This window comes from Hemitrygon akajei, chromosome 8, assembly GCF_048418815.1.
Source record: "Hemitrygon akajei chromosome 8, sHemAka1.3, whole genome shotgun sequence".
NCBI lineage: Eukaryota > Metazoa > Chordata > Chondrichthyes > Myliobatiformes > Dasyatidae > Hemitrygon > Hemitrygon akajei.
In genome coordinates, this window is record NC_133131.1 from 168,729,114 (window position 1) to 168,754,605 (window position 25,492).

The 25,492-nt window shown below is 49.4% G+C and overlaps 1 protein-coding gene across 1 annotated transcript in view; it reads right to left on the reverse strand.

The window, feature by feature from the left end:
• The window catches only part of ghrhrl (growth hormone releasing hormone receptor, like), an 89,170-nt gene that overhangs the window by 4,725 nt on the left and 58,953 nt on the right, over positions 1-25,492 (reverse strand). Inside the window, exons 9-13 of the mRNA XM_073052961.1 lie at positions 25,168-25,237; positions 22,442-22,533; positions 19,526-19,655; positions 16,510-16,551; positions 15,099-15,400 (exon numbers count right to left, since the gene is read on the reverse strand). Of these exons, the coding sequence (XP_072909062.1) occupies positions 15,302-15,400; positions 16,510-16,551; positions 19,526-19,655; positions 22,442-22,533; positions 25,168-25,237 (433 nt within the window). The 3' untranslated portion in view covers positions 15,099-15,301. The remainder of the gene's footprint in view (positions 1-15,098; positions 15,401-16,509; positions 16,552-19,525; positions 19,656-22,441; positions 22,534-25,167; positions 25,238-25,492) is intronic.

Below are 25,492 nucleotides of genomic sequence, written 5' to 3' on the forward strand. Positions count from 1 at the left end.
AGTTCTGGTCGCCTCACTATAGGAAGGATGTGGAAGCATTGGAAAGGGTACAAAGGAGATTTACCAGGATGCTGCCTGGTTTAGAGAGTATGCATTATGATCAGAGATTATGGGAGCTAGGGCTTTACTCTCTGGAGAGAAAGAGAATGAGAGGAGACATGATAGAGGTGTACAAGATATTAAGAGGAATAGATAGAGTGGACAGCCAGCGCCTCTTCCCCAGGGCACCACTGCTCATTACAAGAGGACATGGCTTTAAGGTAAGGGGAGGGAAGTTCAATGGGGATATTAGAGGAAGGTTTTTTACTCAGAGAGTGGTTGGTGAATGGAATGCACTGCCTGAGTAAGTGGTGGAGGCAGATACACTAGTGAAATTTAAGAGACTACTAGACAGGTATATAGAGGAATCTAAGGTGGGGGGGTATATGGGAGGCAGGGTTTGAGGGTCAGCACAACATTGTGGGCCAAAGGGCCTGTAATGTGCTGCACTATTCTATGTTCTATATTTTGCTGAATAAAAAGACGGCTTCAATACTACCACAAACAAGAGAAAATCTGCAGATTAGGGACAGAGATGTCAGGGGTAAGTTTTTTGAGCAGAGAGTGGTGAGTGCGTGGAATGGGCTGCCGGCGACGGTGGTGGAGGCGGATACAATAGGGTCTTTTAAGAGACTCCTGGATAGGTACATGGAGCTTAGAAAAATAGAGGGCTATGGGTAGCCCTAGGTAATTTCTAAAGTGGGGACATGTTCGGCACAGCATTGTGGGCCTAAGATCCTGTACAGTATTATGCTGTAGCTTTTCTATGTTTCTATGTTCTATATTTCTAGATGCTGGAAATCCAAGCAACACACACACAGTGCTGCAGGAACTCAGCAGGCTAGGTAGCATTTATGGAAAAAAACATACAGAATTGTAATTATATACAATTAGACATTTCAGGCCAAGACCCTTCAGCAACACTGGAGAAAAAACAATGAGGAGTAGATTTAGAGGGTGGGAAAGGGGAGGGGGAAACACAGGTGAATTTAATTACTCTTTTCCATAGATGCTGCCTGGCCCACTGAGTTCCTCCAATACTTTGTGTGTGTCGCTTCAATACTACCAGTATCTCTCTCCGTTGACATCATTCACCAACACCTCTTAACTTCTTGTACAACTTTATCAAGTCACCTCTCATTCTCCTTTACCCCAAAGGGATCTTTACTCTGCAAGATCTCACCCCTTTACTCACGTCGTTTGGTGACGATGTGCGCAATGATATCTGGCTCTTATCGTCTCGTAAACCATTGCCTAACTGACCACCCCCCAACCGAAACCACTACAAACACATCAGCCTCTCCTCTTCACAGTCCCACAGCAAACTTCCCCCCCAAACCACTACCTCCACAACAGCCTCTCCTCTTCACAGTCCCACAGCAAACTTCTCCCCCCAAACCACTACCTCCACATCAGCCACTCCTCTTCACAGTCCCACAGCAAACATCTCCCCCCAAACCACTACCTCCACATCAGCCACTCCTCTTCACAGTCCCACAGCAAACTTCCCCCCCAAACCACTACCTCCACATCAGCCTCTCCTCTTCACAGTCCCACAGCAAACTTCACCCCCCAAACCACTACCTCCACATCAGCCACTCCTCTTCACAGTCCCACAGCAAACTTCACCCCCAAACCACTACCTCCACATCAGCCACTCCTCTTCACAGTCCCACAGCAAACTTCACCCCCCAAACCACTACCTCCACATCAGCCACTCCTCTTCACAGTCCCACAGCAAACTTCACCCCCCAAACCACTACCTCCACATCAGCCACTCCTCTTCACAGTCCCACAGCAAACTTCACCCCCCAAACCACTACCTCCACATCAGCCACTCCTCTTCACAGTCCCACAGCAAACTTCTCCCCCCAAACCACTACCTCCACATCAGCCACTCCTCTTCACAGTCCCACAGCAAACTTCTCCCCCCAAACCACTACCTCCACATCAGCCACTCCTCTTCACAGTCCCACAGCAAACTTCCCCCCCAAACCACTACCTCCACATCAGCCACTCCTCTTCACAGTCCCACAGCAAACTTCACCCCCAAACCACTACCTCCACATCAGCCACTCCTCTTCACAGTCCCACAGCAAACTTCACCCCCAAACCACTACCTCCACATCAGCCTCTCCTCTTCACAGTCCCACAGCAAACTTCACCCCCAAACCACTACCTCCACATCAGCCACTCCTCTTCACAGTCCCACAGCAAACTTCTCCCCCCAAACCACTACCTCCACATCAGCCACTCCTCTTCACAGTCCCACAGCAAACTTCTCCCTCCCAAACCACTACCTCCACATCAGCCACTCCTCTTCACAGTCCCACAGCAAACTTCTCCCCCCAAACCACTACCTCCACATCAGCCACTCCTCTTCACAGTCCCACAGCAAACTTCTCCCCCCAAACCACTACCTCCACATCAGCCACTCCTCTTCACAGTCCCACAGCAAACTTCACCCCCCAAACCACTACCTCCACATCAGCCACTCCTCTTCACAGTCCCACAGCAAACTTCTCCCCCCAAACCACTACCTCCACATCAGCCACTCCTCTTCACAGTCCCACAGCAAACTTCTCCCTCCCAAACCACTACCTCCACATCAGCCACTCCTCTTCACAGTCCCACAGCAAACTTCTCCCCCCAAACCACTACCTCCACATCAGCCACTCCTCTTCACAGTCCCACAGCAAACTTCACCCCCCAAACCACTACCTCCACATCAGCCACTCCTCTTCACAGTCCCACAGCAAACTTCACCCCCCAAACCACTACCTCCACATCAGCCACTCCTCTTCACAGTCCCACAGCAAACTTCTCCCTCCCAAACCACTACCTCCACATCAGCCACTCCTCTTCACAGTCCCACAGCAAACTTCTCCCCCCAAACCACTACCTCCACATCAGCCACTCCTCTTCACAGTCCCACAGCAAACTTCACCCCCCAAACCACTACCTCCACATCAGCCACTCCTCTTCACAGTCCCACAGCAAACTTCTCCCCCCAAACCACTACCTCCACATCAGCCACTCCTCTTCACAGTCCCACAGCAAACTTCACCCCCCAAACCACTACCTCCACATCAGCCACTCCTCTTCACAGTCCCACAGCAAACTTCTCCCTCCCAAACCACTACCTCCACATCAGCCACTCCTCTTCACAGCCCCACAGCAAACTTCTCCCCCCAAACCACTACCTGCACATCAGCCTCTCCTCTTCACAGTCCCACAGCAAACTTCTCCCCCCAAACCACTACCTCCACATCAGCCACTCCTCTTCACAGTCCCACAGCAAACATCTCCCCCCAAACCACTACCTCCACATCAGCCACTCCTCTTCACAGTCCCACAGCAAACATCTCCCCCCAAACCACTACCTCCACATCAGCCACTCCTCTTCACAGTCCCACAGCAAACTTCCCCCCCAAACCACTACCTCCACATCAGCCTCTCCTCTTCACAGTCCCACAGCAAACTTCACCCCCCAAACCACTACCTCCACATCAGCCACTCCTCTTCACAGTCCCACAGCAAACTTCACCCCCAAACCACTACCTCCACATCAGCCACTCCTCTTCACAGTCCCACAGCAAACTTCACCCCCCAAACCACTACCTCCACATCAGCCACTCCTCTTCACAGTCCCACAGCAAACTTCACCCCCCAAACCACTACCTCCACATCAGCCACTCCTCTTCACAGTCCCACAGCAAACTTCACCCCCCAAACCACTACCTCCACATCAGCCACTCCTCTTCACAGTCCCACAGCAAACTTCTCCCCCCAAACCACTACCTCCACATCAGCCACTCCTCTTCACAGTCCCACAGCAAACTTCTCCCCCCAAACCACTACCTCCACATCAGCCACTCCTCTTCACAGTCCCACAGCAAACTTCACCCCCCAAACCACTACCTCCACATCAGCCACTCCTCTTCACAGTCCCACAGCAAACTTCTCCCTCCCAAACCACTACCTCCACATCAGCCACTCCTCTTCACAGTCCCACAGCAAACTTCTCCCCCCAAACCACTACCTCCACATCAGCCACTCCTCTTCACAGTCCCACAGCAAACTTCACCCCCCAAACCACTACCTCCACATCAGCCACTCCTCTTCACAGTCCCACAGCAAACTTCTCCCCCCAAACCACTACCTCCACATCAGCCACTCCTCTTCACAGTCCCACAGCAAACTTCACCCCCCAAACCACTACCTCCACATCAGCCACTCCTCTTCACAGTCCCACAGCAAACTTCTCCCTCCCAAACCACTACCTCCACATCAGCCACTCCTCTTCACAGCCCCACAGCAAACTTCTCCCCCCAAACCACTACCTGCACATCAGCCTCTCCTCTTCACAGTCCCACAGCAAACTTCTCCCCCCAAACCACTACCTCCACATCAGCCACTCCTCTTCACAGTCCCACAGCAAACATCTCCCCCCAAACCACTACCTCCACATCAGCCACTCCTCTTCACAGTCCCACAGCAAACTTCTCCCCCCAAACCACTGCCTCCACATCAGCCACTCCTCTTCACAGTCCCACAGCAAACATCTCCCCCCAAACCACTACCTCCACATCAGCCACTCCTCTTCACAGTCCCACAGCAAACTTCACCCCCCAAACCACTACCTCCACATCAGCCACTCCTCTTCACAGTCCCACAGCAAACTTCACCCCCCAAACCACTACCTCCACATCAGCCACTCCTCTTCACAGTCCCACAGCAAACTTCACCCCCCAAACCACTACCTCCACATCAGCCACTCCTCTTCACAGTCCCACAGCAAACTTAACCCCCCAAACCACTACCTCCACATCAGCCACTCCTCTTCACAGTCCCACAGCAAACTTCACCCCCCAAACCACTACCTCCACATCAGCCACTCCTCTTCACAGTCCCACAGCAAACTTCACCCCCCAAACCACTACCTCCACATCAGCCACTCCTCTTCACAGTCCCACAGCAAACTTCTCCCTCCCAAACCACTACCTCCACATCAGCCACTCCTCTTCACAGTCCCACAGCAAACTTCTCCCCCCAAACCACTACCTCCACATCAGCCACTCCTCTTCACAGTCCCACAGCAAACTTCTCCCCCCAAACCACTACCTCCACATCAGCCACTCCTCTTCACAGTCCCACAGCAAACTTCACCCCCCAAACCACTACCTCCACATCAGCCACTCCTCTTCACAGTCCCACAGCAAACTTCTCCCTCCCAAACCACTACCTCCACATCAGCCACTCCTCTTCACAGCCCCACAGCAAACTTCTCCCCCCAAACCACTACCTGCACATCAGCCTCTCCTCTTCACAGTCCCACAGCAAACTTCTCCCCCCAAACCACTACCTCCACATCAGCCACTCCTCTTCACAGTCCCACAGCAAACATCTCCCCCCAAACCACTACCTCCACATCAGCCACTCCTCTTCACAGTCCCACAGCAAACTTCTCCCCCCAAACCACTGCCTCCACATCAGCCACTCCTCTTCACAGTCCCACAGCAAACATCTCCCCCCAAACCACTACCTCCACATCAGCCACTCCTCTTCACAGTCCCACAGCAAACTTCACCCCCCAAACCACTACCTCCACATCAGCCACTCCTCTTCACAGTCCCACAGCAAACTTCACCCCCCAAACCACTACCTCCACATCAGCCACTCCTCTTCACAGTCCCACAGCAAACTTCACCCCCCAAACCACTACCTCCACATCAGCCACTCCTCTTCACAGTCCCACAGCAAACTTCACCCCCCAAACCACTACCTCCACATCAGCCACTCCTCTTCACAGTCCCACAGCAAACTTCACCCCCCAAACCACTACCTCCACATCAGCCACTCCTCTTCACAGTCCCACAGCAAACTTCTCCCCCCAAACCACTACCTCCACATCAGCCACTCCTCTTCACAGTCCCACAGCAAACTTCTCCCCCCAAACCACTACCTCCACATCAGCCACTCCTCTTCACAGTCCCACAGCAAACTTCACCCCCCAAACCACTACCTCCACATCAGCCTCTCCTCTTCACAGTCCCACAGCAAACTTCACCCCCCAAACCACTACCTCCACATCAGCCACTCCTCTTAACAGTCCCACAGCAAACTTCTCCCCTCAAACCACTACCTCCACATCAGCCACTCCTCTTCACAGCCCCACAGCAAACTTCACCCCCCAAACCACTACCTCCACATCAGCCACTCCTCTTCACAGTCCCACAGCAAACTTCACCCCCCAAACCATTACCTCCACATCAGCCACTCCTCTTCACAGTCCCACAGCAAACATCTCCCCCCAAACCACTACCTCCACATCAGCCACTCCTCTTCACAGTCCCACAGCAAACTTCTCCCCCCAAACCACTACCTCCACATCAGCCACTCCTCTTCACAGTCCCACAGCAAACTTCACCCCCCAAACCACTACCTCCACATCAGCCTCTCCTCTTCACAGTCCCACAGCAAACTTCTCCCCCCAAACCACTACCTCCACATCAGCCACTCCTCTTCACAGTCCCACAGCAAACTTCCCCCCCAAACCACTACCTCCACATCAGCCACTCCTCTTCACAGTCCCACAGCAAACTTCACCCCCCAAACCACTACCTCCACATCAGCCTCTCCTCTTCACAGTCCCACAGCAAATTTCACCCCCCAAACCACTACCTCCACATCAGCCACTCCTCTTCACAGCCCCACAGCAAACTTCACCCCCCAAACCACTACCTCCACATCAGCCACTCCTCTTCACAGTCCCACAGCAAACTTCACCCCCCAAACCATTACCTCCACATCAGCCACTCCTCTTCACAGTCCCACAGCAAACTTCTCCCCCCAAACCACTACCTCCACATCAGCCTCTCCTCTTCACAGTCCCACAGCAAACATCTCCCCTCAAACCACTACCTCCACATCAGCCACTCCTCTTCACAGTCCCACAGCAAACTTCACCCCCCAAACCACTACCTCCACATCAGCCACTCCTCTTCACAGTCCCACAGCAAACTTAACCCCCCAAACCACTACCTCCACATCAGCCACTCCTCTTCACAGTCCCACAGCAAACTTCACCCCCCAAACCACTACCTCCACATCAGCCACTCCTCTTCACAGTCCCACAGCAAACTTCACCCCCCAAACCACTACCTCCACATCAGCCACTCCTCTTCACAGTCCCACAGCAAACTTCTCCCTCCCAAACCACTACCTCCACATCAGCCACTCCTCTTCACAGTCCCACAGCAAACTTCTCCCCCCAAACCACTACCTCCACATCAGCCACTCCTCTTCACAGTCCCACAGCAAACTTCTCCCCCCAAACCACTACCTCCACATCAGCCACTCCTCTTCACAGTCCCACAGCAAACTTCACCCCCCAAACCACTACCTCCACATCAGCCACTCCTCTTCACAGTCCCACAGCAAACTTCTCCCTCCCAAACCACTACCTCCACATCAGCCACTCCTCTTCACAGCCCCACAGCAAACTTCTCCCCCCAAACCACTACCTGCACATCAGCCTCTCCTCTTCACAGTCCCACAGCAAACTTCTCCCCCCAAACCACTACCTCCACATCAGCCACTCCTCTTCACAGTCCCACAGCAAACATCTCCCCCCAAACCACTACCTCCACATCAGCCACTCCTCTTCACAGTCCCACAGCAAACTTCTCCCCCCAAACCACTGCCTCCACATCAGCCACTCCTCTTCACAGTCCCACAGCAAACATCTCCCCCCAAACCACTACCTCCACATCAGCCACTCCTCTTCACAGTCCCACAGCAAACTTCACCCCCCAAACCACTACCTCCACATCAGCCACTCCTCTTCACAGTCCCACAGCAAACTTCACCCCCCAAACCACTACCTCCACATCAGCCACTCCTCTTCACAGTCCCACAGCAAACTTCACCCCCCAAACCACTACCTCCACATCAGCCACTCCTCTTCACAGTCCCACAGCAAACTTCACCCCCCAAACCACTACCTCCACATCAGCCACTCCTCTTCACAGTCCCACAGCAAACTTCACCCCCCAAACCACTACCTCCACATCAGCCACTCCTCTTCACAGTCCCACAGCAAACTTCTCCCCCCAAACCACTACCTCCACATCAGCCACTCCTCTTCACAGTCCCACAGCAAACTTCTCCCCCCAAACCACTACCTCCACATCAGCCACTCCTCTTCACAGTCCCACAGCAAACTTCACCCCCCAAACCACTACCTCCACATCAGCCTCTCCTCTTCACAGTCCCACAGCAAACTTCACCCCCCAAACCACTACCTCCACATCAGCCACTCCTCTTAACAGTCCCACAGCAAACTTCTCCCCTCAAACCACTACCTCCACATCAGCCACTCCTCTTCACAGCCCCACAGCAAACTTCACCCCCCAAACCACTACCTCCACATCAGCCACTCCTCTTCACAGTCCCACAGCAAACTTCACCCCCCAAACCATTACCTCCACATCAGCCACTCCTCTTCACAGTCCCACAGCAAACATCTCCCCCCAAACCACTACCTCCACATCAGCCACTCCTCTTCACAGTCCCACAGCAAACTTCTCCCCCCAAACCACTACCTCCACATCAGCCACTCCTCTTCACAGTCCCACAGCAAACTTCACCCCCCAAACCACTACCTCCACATCAGCCTCTCCTCTTCACAGTCCCACAGCAAACTTCTCCCCCCAAACCACTACCTCCACATCAGCCACTCCTCTTCACAGTCCCACAGCAAACTTCCCCCCCAAACCACTACCTCCACATCAGCCACTCCTCTTCACAGTCCCACAGCAAACTTCACCCCCCAAACCACTACCTCCACATCAGCCTCTCCTCTTCACAGTCCCACAGCAAATTTCACCCCCCAAACCACTACCTCCACATCAGCCACTCCTCTTCACAGCCCCACAGCAAACTTCACCCCCCAAACCACTACCTCCACATCAGCCACTCCTCTTCACAGTCCCACAGCAAACTTCACCCCCCAAACCATTACCTCCACATCAGCCACTCCTCTTCACAGTCCCACAGCAAACTTCTCCCCCCAAACCACTACCTCCACATCAGCCTCTCCTCTTCACAGTCCCACAGCAAACATCTCCCCTCAAACCACTACCTCCACATCAGCCACTCCTCTTCACAGCCCCACAGCAAACTTCACCCCCCAAACCACTACCTCCACATCAGCCACTCCTCTTCACAGTCCCACAGCAAACTTCACCCCCCAAACCACTACCTCCACATCAGCCACTCCTCTTCACAGTCCCACAGCAAACTTCACCCCCCAAACCACTACCTCCACATCAGCCACTCCTCTTCACAGCCCCACAGCAAACTTCACCCCCCAAACCACTACCTCCACATCAGCCTCTCCTCTTCACAGTCCCACAGCAAACTTCCCCCCAAACCACTACCTCCACATCAGCCACTCCTCTTCACAGTCCCACAGCAAACTTCTCCCCCCAAACCACTACCTCCACATCAGCCTCTCCTCTTCACAGCCCCACAGCAAACTTCACCCCCCAAACCACTACCTCCACATCAGCCACTCCTCTTCACAGTCCCACAGCAAACTTCACCCCCCAAACCACTACCTCCACATCAGCCTCTCCTCTTCACAGTCCCACAGCAAACTTCACCCCCCAAACCACTACCTCCACATCAGCCTCTCCTCTTCACAGTCCCACAGCAAACTTCACCCCCCAAACCACTACCTCCACATCAGCCACTCCTCTTCACAGTCCCACAGCAAACTTCACCCCCCAAACCACTACCTCCACATCAGCCACTCCTCTTCACAGTCCCACAGCAAACTTCACCCCCCAAACCACTACCTCCACATCAGCCACTCCTCTTCACAGCCCCACAGCAAACTTCACCCCCCAAACCACTACCTCCACATCAGCCACTCTTCTTCACAGTCCCACAGCAAACTTCACCCCCCAAACCACTACCTCCACATCAGCCACTCCTCTTCACAGTCCCACAGCAAACTTCACCCCCCAAACCACTACCTGCACATCAGCCACTCCTCTTCACAGTCCCACAGCAAACTTCCCCCCCCAAACCACTACCTCCACATCAGCCACTCCTCTTCACAGTCCCACAGCAAACTTCTCCCCCCAAACCACTACCTCCACATCAGCCACTCCTCTTCACAGTCCCACAGCAAACATCTCCCCCCAAACCACTACCTCCACATCAGCCTCTCCTCTTCACAGTCCCACAGCAAACTTCACCCCCCAAACCACTACCTCCACATCAGCCACTCCTCTTCACAGTCCCACAGCAAACTTCTCCCCCCAAACCACTACCTCCACATCAGCCACTCCTCTTCACAGTCCCACAGCAAACATCTCCCCCCAAACCACTACCTCCACATCAGCCACTCCTCTTCACAGTCCCACAGCAAACATCTCCCCCCAAACCACTACCTCCACATCAGCCTCTCCTCTTCACATCCCCACAGCAAACCTCTCCCCCCAAACCACTACCTCCACATCAGCCTCTCCTCTTCACAGTCCCACAGCAAACATCTCCCCCCAAACCACTACCTCCACATCAGCCACTCCTCTTCACAGTCCCACAGCAAACATCTCCCCCCAAACCACTACCTCCACATCAGCCTCTCCTCTTCACATCCCCACAGCAAACCTCTCCCCCCAAACCACTACCTCCACATCAGCCTCTCCTCTTCACAGTCCCACAGCAAACATCTCCCCCCAAACCACTACCTCCACATCAGCCACTCCTCTTCACAGTCCCACAGCAAACTTCCCCCCCAAACCACTACCTCCACATCAGCCACTCCTCTTCACAGTCCCACAGCAAACTTCCCCCCCAAACCACTACCTCCACATCAGCCTCTCCTCTTCACAGTCCCACAGCAAACATCTCCCCCCAAACCACTACCTCCACATCAGCCACTCCTCTTCACAGCCCCACAGCAAACTTCACCCCCCAAACCACTACCTCCACATCAGCCACTCCTCTTCACAGTCCCACAGCAAACTTCACCCCCCAAACCACTACCTCCACATCAGCCACTCCTCTTCACAGTCCCACAGCAAACTTCACCCCCCAAACCACTACCTCCACATCAGCCACTCCTCTTCACAGCCCCACAGCAAACTTCTCCCCCCAAACCACTACCTCCACATCAGCCACTCCTCTTCACAGCCCCACAACACCCTTACACTTTATATACAGTACAGTCAACCAGTCTACTGCAGGTATATACCCTATCCTATGTATAAACTCACTTACTTGTACATCTGTTTTATACCATTATTTATTTATATTTATTGTGTTTTTTATGCTTATCGCGTTGTGCTGCATCAGATCAGGAGGAACAATCATTTTGTTCTTCTTTACGTTCCTGTACTGATGAATGACAATAAACTATCCTGAGTTTTGCATCTTGTCTGTCGGGGCTGAGGGGTGACGTTATAGAAAGTCATAAACCCAAGAGCAGAGTAGATAAGATAGTCGATAGTCCTTTTCCCCAGAGTCGGGGATCCAACACTAGGGGGCAGAGGTTTAAGATGAGAGGGAAGATATTTAAAGGGGAACTGGGGGGAGTGGGGATATTGAGTGTATGGAATGAGCTGGCAGATTACAATGTTTACAAGATAATTGGGTGGTAGATGAGATGAGATTTAAGTTACATAGACCAGGCTGCAATGACATCCCTTGTTCAAGTGAAGCTCTCAGAGTAAACTGCACATAACTCCAGGGCACTATGGGTGTAAATGGTCATCATAAATGAGTTCAAAGCAACAGGATTGTCTAAAATACCAGAGGGAAAACTGAATTAATGCAAAAGAAATGTTGCTTCAGGTCCAGTTGCTGCTCATGAAGAGGAAAGGATTAAAGGTGAACAAACACAGACAGACAAACAGACAGACTTTATTGATCCCGAGGGAAATTGGGTTTCGTTACAGCCGCACCAACCAAGAATAGTGTAGAAATATAGCAATATAAAACCATAAATAAATAAATAAATAAATAATGTTAATCATGCCAAGTGGAAATAAGTCCAGGACCAGCCTATTGGCTCAGGGTGTCTGACACTCTGAGGGAGGAGTTGTAAAGTTTGATGGCCACAGGTAGGAATGACTTCCTATGACGCTCAGTGTTACATCTCGGTGGAATGAGTCTCTGGCTGAATGTACTCCTGTGCCTAACCAGTACATTATGGAGTGGATGGGAGTCATTGTCCAAGATGGCATGCAACTTGGACAGCATCCTCTTTTCAGACACCAACGTCAGAGAGTCCAGTTCCACCCCCACAACATCACTGGCCTTACGAATGAGTTTGTTGATTCTGTTGGTGTCTGCTACCCTCAGCCTGCTGCCCCAGCACACAACAGCAAACATGATAGCACTGACCACCACAGCCTCAAAGAACATCCTCAGCATCGCCCGACAGATGTTAAAGGACCTCAGTCTCCTCAGGAAATAGAGACGGCTCTGACCCTTCTAGTAGACAGCCTCTGTGTTCTTTGACCAGTCCAGTTTATTGTCAATTCGTATCCCCAGGTATTTGTAATCCTCCACCATGTCCACACTGACCCCTTGGATGGAAACAGGGGTCACCGTTGCCTTAGCCCTCCTCAGGTCCACCACCAGCTCCTGGCACATTGGCACATTGGTACTTTGGCACATTGGCACAGGCACATTGGACTGGCTCAGGTAGGCAACTCAGTCAGCATGGACGAGTTGGGCCAAAGAACCCGTCTGTATGGCTCTCCAACTTCAGATAGTTCCCCCATTCTCTCTGCTTGTATCAGAGGTTTGGCCTGCCAGGCTCTCTTCAGTGTACATTCTGCACTAACCAAGAACATAGAACAGTTCAGCAAAGTACAGGCCCTTCAGCCCACAATGTTGTGCCGAACTTTTAACCTTCTCTTCAGATCAATCTAACCCTTCCCTCATACAGTGCCTATAAAGAATATTCACCCCCCAGAAGTTTTCATGTTTTATAACATTGAATCACATTATTTGGCTTTTTTGGCACTGATCAACAGAAAAAGACTCCTTTGTGTCAAAGTGAAAACAGATCTCTACAAAGTGATGTTAATTAATTACAAATAGAACTATAAAATAAATCATCAAAAACACACCATCCCTACGGTGAAGCACGGTGGTGGCTGCATCACGCTGTGGGGATGCTTCACTGCAGCAGGCCCTGGAAGGATTGTGAAGGCAGAGGGTAAAATGAATGCAGCAAAACACAGGGAAATCCTGGAGGAAAACCTGATGCAGTCTGCAAGAGAACTGTGACTTGGGAGAAGATTTGTTTTCCAACAAGACAATGACCCCAAGCATAAAGCCAAAGCTACACTGGAATAGCTTAAAAACAACAAAGTTAATGTCCTGGAGTGGCCAAGTCAGAGTCCAGACCTCAATCCAATTGAGAATTTGTGGCTGGACTTGAAAAGGGCTGTTCACTCACGATCCCCATGCAATCTGACAGAGCTTGAGCAGTTTTGTAAAGAAGAATGAGGAAAAATTACAGTGTCCAGATGTGCAAATCTGACAGAGACTTGTCCTCAGACTCAAGGCTGTAATTGCTGCCAAAGGTGCATCCACTAAATACTGACTTGAAGAGGGTGAGTAATTATGCAATCAATTATCTTGTGATTAATAATTGTAATAAATTTAGATCAATTTGTAGAAATCAGTTTTAATTTTGACATCAAAGAGTCTTTTCTATTGATCAGTGTCAAAAAAAGTCAAATTAAGCCCACTGTGATTCAATGTTGTAAAACAAAAAAACCGTGAAAACTTCCAAGGGAGGAGAATCACAAAGAAGTGAAAGTCTGCAGATGCTGGAAATCCAAGCAACACACTCACAATGCTGGAAGAACTCAGCAGGCCGGGCAGCAACTATGGGAAAGAGTACAGTCAACTTTTCAGGCCGAGACCCTTCAGCAGTTCTGGAGAGAAAAGGACGGATGAATAGGCACTGTATCCAAATTAAATTTCATTTGCCATCACTTGGCCCACTTATCCAACTGCTCAAGTTCCCACTGCAACTCTTCCTCCTCACTGTCACGGACACCACAAAGTTTCTAGTGTTATCTATAAACGTACTAACCGTGCCTTATACATTCTCTTCCAGAACATTGCTACAGATGAAAACTAGCACTGACCCCTGGGGAACATCGCTAATCAAAGATCAAAGTCAATTTATTATCAAAGTACATATACTGTGTCGCAATACATACAATCCTGGGACTCGTTTTCTTGCAGGCGTACTCAATAATCCAAGACAGAATAATAACCATAATAGAAGGAGTGAAGGACTGAACCAACTTGGTGTTCGACCAGTGTGTAAAAAACAAGGATCTCTTGAAAAAAATAATAAATAAATAAGCATTTGATATTTTGAACATGAGATGAAGAGTCCTTGAAGGTGAGTCCATAGATTGAGGGACAGTTCAATGATGCTTGGCAGAACAACACTGGACACAGCAAGCCCGTTCATCACTCCCACCCATCCACCCACACACATACTGAGTCCTCCAAATGCCTCCAGCCTCTAGAGAACTCGTGGAATCACAGATACAGGCTTGCTACATCCCTAATGGACTTGCAGAGATTCACAGACTTGGGGCCTTGACCTCTGGGCTTCCGACTAACCATCTTGCTTCAATCTACAGCTCTGATTGACCTTCAGGGCTCAATCATTGGTATGGGCCGAGGACCCACTGACGATGACGTACGAGAACCCTGGGTGAGAACCCCAACTCTCTGCTTCTTACCATCAAACCAACTGAGTATCCAATGAACCAACTCTCCCTGGATTTCATGCAGTCTACCTTCCCATAGCAGCCTACCATGTAGACATTTATCCAAGGCTTTACTGTAGACCATATAGACGAAGTCTATCTCTCTGCCCTCTACTTTCTTGGTGACTGTACCAAATGCATGAATCATAAAGTTAAAGTATGCTATACCCATTGAGGAGTTTGTTATATAATTGTGTGTAGGAAGTAAAGATGGCTACCCGGTGCATCACTCACCTTGTGGCATTAGGTCCATCCCAGTGAGATACAGTGCGTAATTCCTTGCGCAGAGGCACCAGGGAGGGGGTCTTGAAACAATTGCTCTGGCTGTTGTGTGGGGAGGGGTGGGGCACAGATTCTGTCTGGACTGGGGAGAATAAGTTGCTGAGATATGTAACGTGGGATTGACGGGGGATCTGCTTTGACCTTCGGCACGGAGTTCAGCAGGACGTATCCATCAGGCTCCTTCCAATAACAGGCACGGCCACATAGCTGTCCATCTGTCGCCTTAGCCACCTCCGGTATATTTCGGTCTGTACCTGGTGGGGGGAAGCGACAGTCTTTTTATGCATTAATAACACCACGCTGAGCCAACAGGGGCAGCCCCCTCATCGGGAACAATCCGTCCTCTCTCCATCCACGACCATATTGAATAGCTGGAGGGGCCGAGTGGCCTCGCCATACAGTGACCCTTCAGGTAAATGCTGGCAATCATAGAGTTAGAAATAGGCCCTCAAACCATTCTGCAGAAACATTTGCCAAGAACAGTCAAGGTCATGGAAAGACCGTGATCACCCACATCGTACAACATGGCACATAATGACAAATTGTAACCCCTCTATGTGGCAGCTCAATCCGCATAGCCCCTCCCCTCTGAGAGTAGTACGATGACACTGATGGTTACAAACGCCAGCGTGTCCGGTCACAGTGGCCACTCTGGCTCCAGCTAACGGGGTAATTGTTCATCCTTTACACCTTCCTTATGGTCGCAAGGCACTGCTAGATGTTAACGATACCAAGTACTGCAGGACGACCCCACTAGAGGGTTGTTGGACAGCAGGTGAACTCTGCAGCTTGGGCTTATTGTGTACCCTTGATGCACCATCAATAACTCTGGGAGACTGGAAGTGAAGATAGGCTTTTATTAGCAGCAAAAAGGGAGCACGACATCTTGGAGACTGAGGGAGGAGCAGTGCCCCAATCGCTTTTATACAGGGGTCTGTGGGAGGAGCCACAGGAGCAGTCAGCAGAGGGGCGTGTCCAGACAGGTATACGTAGTTTACCACAACCCTCTTGTCCTAGACTCCCTCAGCATGGGAAACATCCTTTCCACATCTACTCTGTCCAGGCCTTGGAAGTGGAATGGGAATGGGTGGCCACCAGGAGATCCTGCCTTTTGTGGAGGATGGAGCGTAGGTGCTCAACGAAGCGGTCCCACCATCTACGCCGGGTCTCACTGACGTAGGGGAGGCCGCACCGGGGGCACCGGGTACAATAGACGACCCAGACAGACCCAGTGTCGCCTTGCCTGGAAGGACTGTTCAGGGTGCTCACTGTCCCATCCAGTAACGCCATCATGGAAAATTACTTTGGATGGTGACTAAAGGAGAGGCCTTCAGTTCACGTTTTAATTCAAATTTCCACTCACCTCCTGATTCAGAAAGCAGTACAGGATTCCCACTGTCAAACCCTGTGAAGGAAGGAAGGGAGTGTCATCAGTAATAATGTCAAACATTATTAAATAAGAGGGAGGGGAAAGATTTTTTTGTGATACAGCATGTTGACAGGTCCTTCCATGCCAATGACCCCGTGACGCCCAATTACGCCCATGTAACTAATTAACCAATAGGGAAAGCGTACAAACTCCTTACAGACAGCGGTGGGATTGAACCTGGGTCACTGGCGCCGTAATAGTGTGATGCTAATCACTACGTTACCATGGTGCCCATTTATAAGGGACTGGAGAGGCCAGTTCTTCACAAGCAGGGTGGTGAGAAGTGACCTTATAGAAATATTAAAACTATGAGATGTGTAGATAAGATGGACAATCACCGTTCTTTCACCAGGATGGGGGAGTTCAAAATTAGGGACAAAGATTTAGGGGAAGAATGTTAAGATTTAAAAGAAATCTGAGGTGGCCAGCATGGACTATTTGGGCTGAAGGGCCTGTACCTGCTGTGTATGAATATATAATTATATTGTTCTGATGACTCTATAACTATGAATGATTTCTCCTTCGCAATTGTTGGATGAAAAGACTCTGGTCATTTAGTTATCCACGTGGATAGAAGATTGGCTGACTGGCAGAAGGCACAGACTGGGGATACAGATGGGCTTTTCTGGTTGGCTGCTGGTGACTACTGGCGTTCCCCAGGGATTGGTTTTGGGACTGCTTTTCACATCATACGTCAATGATTGCGATAATGGTATTGATGGCTTTGGGGCCAAGTTTGTGGATGATAGGAAAATAGATGGAGTGTTGTGGAAACAAGGAGTCTTCAGGAGAACTGAGATTACGACAATGGGCAAAGAAGTGGCAGATGGAATACAGTGTCAGGAATTGCATTGTTATGCATGTTAGCAGAAGGAATAAAGGCACGGACTATTTTCTAAATGGGAAGTAATTTCAGAAATCAGAGGTGCAGAGGGATTTGGGAGTCCTCGTGTAGCATTTCCTAAAGGTTAACTTGCAGGTTGAATTGGTGGTGAGGAAGGCAAATGCAATGTTAGTATTCATTTCGAGAGAACTAGAACATGAAAGCAACAACATAATGCTGAGGCTTTATGAGACATTGGGCAGACCACACCTGAGTACTGTGAGCAGTTTTGGGTCCCTTATCTAAGAAAGGATGTGATGACATTGGAGAGGGTCCAGATGAGGTTCATAAGAGGAACCAGCCTCCCCTCCATGAACTCTGTATACTTCTCACAGCCTTGGTAAAGCAGCCAACATCGTCGAAGACCACTCCCACCCCAGACATTCTCTCTTCTCCCACCTCCAATCAGGCAGAAGATACAAAAGCCTGAAAGCACGAACCACCAGGCTCGAGGACAGCTTCTGTCCTGCTGTAATAAGACTGTCAAATGAACCCCTTGTGCAATGAAGATGAACTCTTCGATTGCTCAGCCTATCTCGTAGTGGTCCTCGCACCATACTATCTGCCTGCGCTCACTCCGTATCTTTAACATTTTATTCTGCAGTAACACACACAAATGCTGGAGGAACTCAGCAGGTCAGGCAGCGTCAATGAAGGGAATAAAGAGTCGATGGTTCAGGCTGCGACCCTTCATCAGGACTCACTTTATTCTGCATTCTGTTATTGTTTTCCCTTGTGCTACCTCAGTACACTGATGTGATGAAATAATCTGTATGGATGTCATCCAAAACAAAGTTTTTCGCCATATCTCAGTACTTCAAGTCATACAGCACAGAATCCTGCCCTTCAGCCCAAGTGAGCTATACTAACCAAGATTCCCATTTAAGGGAAATCCATTTGGCTGAGCCAGAAAGTCATGTTGCACTGCTATAAACTTTTCGTTAGGCTGCAATTGTGAGAATTTCTGGACAGGAAGGACGTGGAGTCTATGGAAAGGCTGGTTCACCAGGATTAGAGAGTATGAGCCAAAAAGCGGGATTGGACCAACTTGAGTTGCTTACTCTGGAAAGGTGGAGGCTGAGGAGAGACCTGATAAAAGTTTATAAGATTAAGAGAGGCGTAGGCAGTGCTTTTCTCACAGTTGTGGAGACCAAGTCATCAGGTATCTTTAAACTGGAGTTAAAGTGGTTCTTAATGAGTAAGAGTGTCAAAAATTATGGGGAGAAGGCAGGAGAATGGGGTTGAGAGGGAAAGTAAATCAGTCATGATGGTTTAGTGGAGCAGACGTAAAGGGCCAAATTCTGCTCCCGTGTTTTACAGGACTGGCATTTAAGGTGAGAAGGAGAACTTCTGTGTAATAACGTGTGGGGTGGCAATGTCAGATACCAAGTGCAGAGGAACGACAGGCTCTGATGCAGAGTCGGCAACCGGCGTTTGTTCATAAGCATTGCAACAAGCGAGATGAAAGCTAGGACCCCAGGATTAGTGATAATCAGGAGTCCACTTAAATAATACGAGTGACATGGAATCCCGAAGCCCATCAAGATAAACTTAACAAGCTTAAACAGAGAGGAGCAGCAGACCGCATTACAGAGAGCGAGCCGCTCCAGATAAACACAGGAAACTCTAAACAATTAACAACTCTTATTAAACAACAGTTAACCAATTCACATGCTCTAAAAAACCTTGGAAACTAACGCTCTCTGGCGCCCCACACAAGCCCGCTGAGATCATTACAGTTTAGTGGTGATGGGGGGGGTGCTTCCAATTTTGTTTATGTATTCAGATACAACCGGGTATCTGGAACAGGCTGCCAGGGGTGATAGAGGCAGGTGGAATACGGGTGTTTAAGAGGCTGTTAGACATACACATGAGTGTGCAAGGAATGGACGATGTGCAGGCTAAAGAAATACAGTTTCATTCAGCTCCACGTTCGGTGCAGACATCGTGGGCCAAAGCTCCTGTTCCTCCGCAATTCTGTTCTACGTAAACAGTACGGCGTGAAGGTGAGAGGTGAAAGGTTCCCTCAGACGTTACCGTCAACACACAGCTCGAAGTTCACCTGACCTGAAATGACCCGATGCAGAGCTCGAGGTACAGCCGAACGGCCATCACAGCCCCGTCTGGAGGGAAGGCACAGATGATGTAGTGGATCCCAAACAAAGGAATGAGAAGCAACGTGGACTTTGTCAGCCGCCTGTAACAGAGGAGATGAGTCAGCAAGAGACTGTAGGGGGTCCAAAATACTCAGTGATTATTAAAAACCATCGTGGAGTAAAAGGCCTCACAATCTACCTCGTAATGGCCTTGCACCTTATTGGTCCAGACAAAACTTTCAGAATATAGAGCAGTCGTCCTCCCTACATTACTGTATGGAGCCGAATCATTGATCTCCTGCTTAGACACCTGAACGCTCTGAAATAATACCACCCAACAGTCCTTATGAAGGATTTTGAGTGTCAACTTTTAGTACAGGCACACTAACACCAGTGTGTCGGAAGAGGCCAACATGAACAGCATCTCCACCACGATAAAGCAACACCAACCCCAACGGCTCACAATGATGACGACGATGATCTAAGAAAGGATGTTCTGGTGTTGGGGGCGGTCCAGAGGAGGCTCACAAGAGTGATCCCAGGAATGAAAGAGCTAACATATGAGGAGCATGTGATGGCTCCTGGCCTGTCCTCACTGGAAATTAGAAGGATGAGAGAATGGGGGAGGGTGGGGATCTCATTGAAACCTATCAGATATTGAAAGGCCCAGATAGAGTGGGCGTGGAGAGGATGTTTCCTATAGTGGGACTCTAAGACCAGAGGGCTTAGATGTCCCTTTAGAACAGAGATGAGGAGGAATTTCTTTAGCCAGAGGGTGGTGAATCTGTGGAATTTATTGCTTCAGATGGTTGCAAAGACATTGTCATTGGGTATATGTAAAGGGGAAGTCAGGGTGTCAAAGGTTACAGGGAGAAGAGAGGAGAATGGGGTTGAGAGGGATAATAAATCAGCCATGATGGAATGGCGGAGAAGACTCCAATGGAACAAATGGCCTAATTCCAGTCCTATGTCTTATGGTTCTGTTTCTAGTCATCTCTCCCCGCCCTGAAAGCTGCAGCCTCTACTTCAGTCACCCTAAGCAGAGGGATTAAGACTGTGCTGCCTCTTGCATCCATGAAAAGAGAGGTTATTAATTGATAACACTCTCCGTCAACCTTATAGAATAGAGAGTCTCCGCAAGCAGAGTCGCTTGAACAGAGCAGTCTACTGACTCTACCTGGAAATACAAGTTTATAAAGTTATGAAAAGTATCGTTAGAGTGGACCGTCGGTACCTTCCCCCCAGGGTCACAGTATCTAATTCTAGGGAGCATGCATTTACAGTGATAGGGTGAAAGTTCAAGAGAGATGCCCAGGGCAAGTTGTTCTTTTACACAGAGTGGGGCAGAGCTGTCCAGAATGCGTTGTCAGAGATGATGGTGGAGGCAAATACAATAGTGGAGTTTAAGAGGCTGTCGGATAGGCACACAGACTCAATTGCGTTTTGTACCGGGGTAGGGGGATTCAGGAGCCTTGTTGCGTTTTGTGTGGGGGGGGGGGGTGTTTGGGGGTCGATGTCCTTGTTGTGTTTTTGCTAGTTTTTTGTGCAAGGAGAGGGCAATTTTGGGGGCAATGCTCTCGTTGCATTTCGTGCAGGGGGGAGTTTGGGGGCTGATGTTCTTGTTTCATTTTGTTTGGGGGAGGGTGATTTTGGGGCTACTAATCACGTTGGCATTCTTTTTTGTGTGCAGGGGAGGGGGTGGGTTCCCTGTTTCTCTCTGAACGGATCTCCACGTTTTTTTTGTTCCACGGCTACCTGGAGAAGAAGCATCTGAGAGTTGTATACTGCGTACATACTTCGATAATAAATGAGCCTTGGCTTATCATGAATCGATCAGCCTCCGCCTTAAATACACCCAACGACCTGGCCTGCTGTGGCAATGAATTCCAGAGAGGCACCACCCTCTGGATAAAGAAATTCCTCCTCACCTCCATTCTAAATGGACGTCCCTCTATCCTGAGGCTGTGTCCTCTGGTCTCAGACTCCCCCACCACAGGAAAGATCCTTTGCATCCACTAAACATTCAGGTTATGCTGGAAAGTTGTGGGCGTGCTATGCTGGTGTCAGAAACATGGCGACATTTTGAGGGTTGCCCTTAGCACACCTTTGGACTGTGTTGGTCATTAAAGCTAAGCAACACGTTTCACTGTATTTTATTTTATTTAGGGTTTGAGCACAGTAACCGACCCTCCTAGCTCAACAACACCGAACCCCCCCCCCCCCGCCCCCCGCCAATTAACCTACTCACCTGTACATCTTTGAAATGTGGGAGGAAACTGGAACAGCCGGTAGGAACCCACATGGTCACATACAAACGCCTTACTGACAGCCCGGTAAAACGTTACACTCACCACTACACTATCCTGCGGCCCTCACTGATGTCACACAGTTCGCTTTGCTGGTGCTGCGATGGCATTACGCTAACCGTGCTGCCCAATCGATATTCTGATGCCACTATGTGCCATCTTGTATGATGTGGGCAATCATGGTGACCCTGATTGTTCCGGGCAATTTTTTCTACAGAAGTGGTTTTCCGTTGCCTTCTTCTGGGCAGTGTCTTTATAAGACAGGTGGCCCCAGCCATTATCAATACTCTTCAGAGATTGTCTGCCTGGAGTCAATGATTACATAACCAGGACGTGATCTGCACCGGCTGCTCCTACCACCATCCACCACCTGCTCCCATGGCTTCACGTGACTCTGATCGTGGGGGGGGGGGGTGTTCTAAGCAGGTGCTACACCTCGCCCAAGGGTGACCTGCAGGCCAGCAGAGGGAAGGAGCACCTTACACCTCCTTTGCTATCTCCACCCTTCTACCCATGTTCCGAGGTACACGTGACAAATAAAGCTAATCTTTAAAACCTTTTACTTTCTTCATTTCTCCTACCTGTACTGAGAGGAATTGGCAAGGCGCATCTCCCCTGGGATTAGCTTTTGGACCAAGATTCTGACGATGTTCATAAAAAGTACAAAATTGATCTGCAGGAGCAAAAAGACAAGTCAGATTAAACGAGGAATACAACACGAAAACAGGCCCTTCGGCCCAACTTGTCCATGCTGACTAAGATGACAATGTCAGCTCGCCCTAGTTGCCTGCGTTTGGCCCAAAGCCTTTCCTATCCATCTATCATCAAGATGCCCCCTATTTAGGCCATGTCCTCTTCTCAATATGATCATTGGGCAAGAAGTCTTAGGTCCCACACAACCATGTTCAGGAACTATTGGGCTCCTGAACCAAACTTCACTCACCCCAACACTGAACACAATCCTTAGACTCATTTTCAAGGACTCTACCGCTCATTCTCTCAGTCATGGTGTGTACATATTTTGATTTGCACATCGGTTGTTTGTTAGTCTTTCTTTGCATGTAGTTGTTTGTGGATTCTACTGTATTTCTTTGCTTTCCTGTGAATGCCCGCAAGAAAATGAATCTCAGTGTTGTATATGTTAACTTACACTCAATGGCCATTTTATTAGGTACACCTGTACACCTGCTCGTTAATGCAAATATCTAATCAGCCAATCATGGGGCAGCGACTCAATGCATAAAAGCATGCAGACACGGTCAAGAGGTTCAGTCGTTGTTCAGACCAAACATCAGAATGGGGAAGAAATGTGATCTAAGTGGCTTTGACCGTAGAATAATTGCTGGTGCCAGATGGGGTGGTTTGAGTATCTCAGAAACTGCTGATCTCTGGGGATTTTCACACAGAACAGTGGTTCCCAATCAGGGGGCCATAGTTCCCCTTGCTTAACGGTATTGGCATTGTCCATGGCACAGCAAAGGTTGGGAATGCCTGTTCTAGAGTTTAAAGAGAATGGTGCAAAAAAAACCCAAAAAACATCCAGTGAGTGAAAGTTCTCGGGGTAGATGAAAATGCCTTGTTAATGAGAGAGGTTGGAGGAGAATGGCCAAGCTGACAGTATCTCAAGTAACATTACAACTGTGATGTCAGAAGAGCATTTCTGAATGCACCATCAAACCCTGAAGTGGACAGGCCACAGCAGCAGAAGAACTTGTACATACTCTCAGCAGCCTCTTCATTAGGTACAGGAGGTAAATAATAAAGTCCCCATCGAGTGTATATGCACTTTGATAATAAATTTATTTTGAAACAAACTTTAAAGCAACACTCAAATAGGTGGAGGAACTTAAGCAGGTCAGGCAGCAACTATGGAGGGGAATAAACAGTCAACTTCTGGGTCTTGGCACTCAGAATAACGGGACGTCCCTTTAGAACAGAGATGAGGAGGAATTTCTTCAGCCAGAGGGCGGCTAACCTGTGGAACTAGTCGCCACAGACGACTGTGGGGGCCAAGTCACTGGGTGTATCTGATAGGTTCTTGATTGATAAGTTGGTTAAGGGTTATAGAGAGACGGCAGGAGAATAGGTCACTAAAACAAGCAACCGTGACTGAATGGCAGAACTGACTTGATAAGCCAAATGGCCTAATTCTGCTCCTATGCCATCTGGTCTTCTGGAGAGAGAGGGTGGGACAGTAGCCCAGCTGTTGGCACAATGCCATGTTCGAGTTTGGGTGCTGCTTTCTTGTGGATTCTCTCCTTGTCGATGTGCTCAGTGCTGGGAAAGGCTTTGACTCTGATGGGCTGGACTATATCCACCACCGTTCCTGAACCTGGTGGTGTGGAACCTACGGAGCTTGTACCTTCTGCCTGGTGGTCATCTCCTCCTCACTGACAATCAAAGATGCATGCTTAGCCCACTGCTCTACTAACTCTACGCCCACAACTGTCAGGCTAGGCACAGCTCATCGAGGAGGAGGTACAGGAGCCTGTAGGCACATGTTTCAGTACTGCTCCACAAAACAATCAGTTTTACAGCATATGTAAGTGATAACAAACCTTTATTAGGAGGTTGAAGAGATTTGGCATGTTAACAAATACACTCACAAACTTCTATAGTTGTACCGTGGAGAGCATTCTGACAGGCTGCATCACTGTCTGGTATGGAGGGGCTACTGAACAGGACCAAAAGAAGCTGCAGAAGGTTGTAAGTCTAGTCAGCTCCATCTTGGGTACTAGCCTACAAAGTACCCAGGACATCTTCAGGGAGCAGTGTCTCAGAAAGGCAGCGTCCATTATTAAGGACCTCCAGCACGCTGGGCATGGCCTTTTCTCACTGTTAACATCAGGGAGGAGGTACAGAAGCCTGAAGGCACACTCTCAGTGATTCAGGAACAGCTTCTTCCCCTCTGCCATCCGATTCCTAAATGGACTTTGAATCTTTGGACACTACCTCACTTTTTTTTAATATGCAGTATTTCTTTTTTTATACGTTTTTTTAATCTATTCAATATACATAATTGATTTATTTGTTTAGTTATTATTTTTTATTTTATTTATTATTATTTTGTTCTCTCTGCTAGATTGTGTATTGCATTGAAATGTTGCTGCTAAAGTTAACAAATTTCACGTCACATGCCGGTGATAATAAACCTGATTCTGATTCTGGTATTTGACACAGTACATCAACAACATTTAAAATACATTTGGACATGTTTCAGTCTTATATGACATAAGCACACGTTCCAGACCCAGACCCACTCCGCCCACCCTTGCTGCCTGGTGTGAAAAGACCCCATCATACTTACGGCAATAGAGGCGACAATCAGTCCTTTGATAATCCACCAGTAGGGGGAGCCGTCTATAATATCCCAGCACCTGAAGACAGAGTCAGATAGTGATGTCTTTCCTTTCTCAAGCTGTAACTTAGACACTGCCACGGGCAGAGTTAGCAAACCAGCAATGCCCTCAGTCCACTCATTGCCACTCAATGACGACAACAAAGAGATTCGTTAGGGTCACTGCCTCTCAGCTCCAGACCCCCGGGTTCGATCCTGATCTCTGTCACTGCCTGCGTGGAGTTGGCATCTCTCCCTGTGACCTGGGTGCTCTTTATGACCTCATCTACCTATC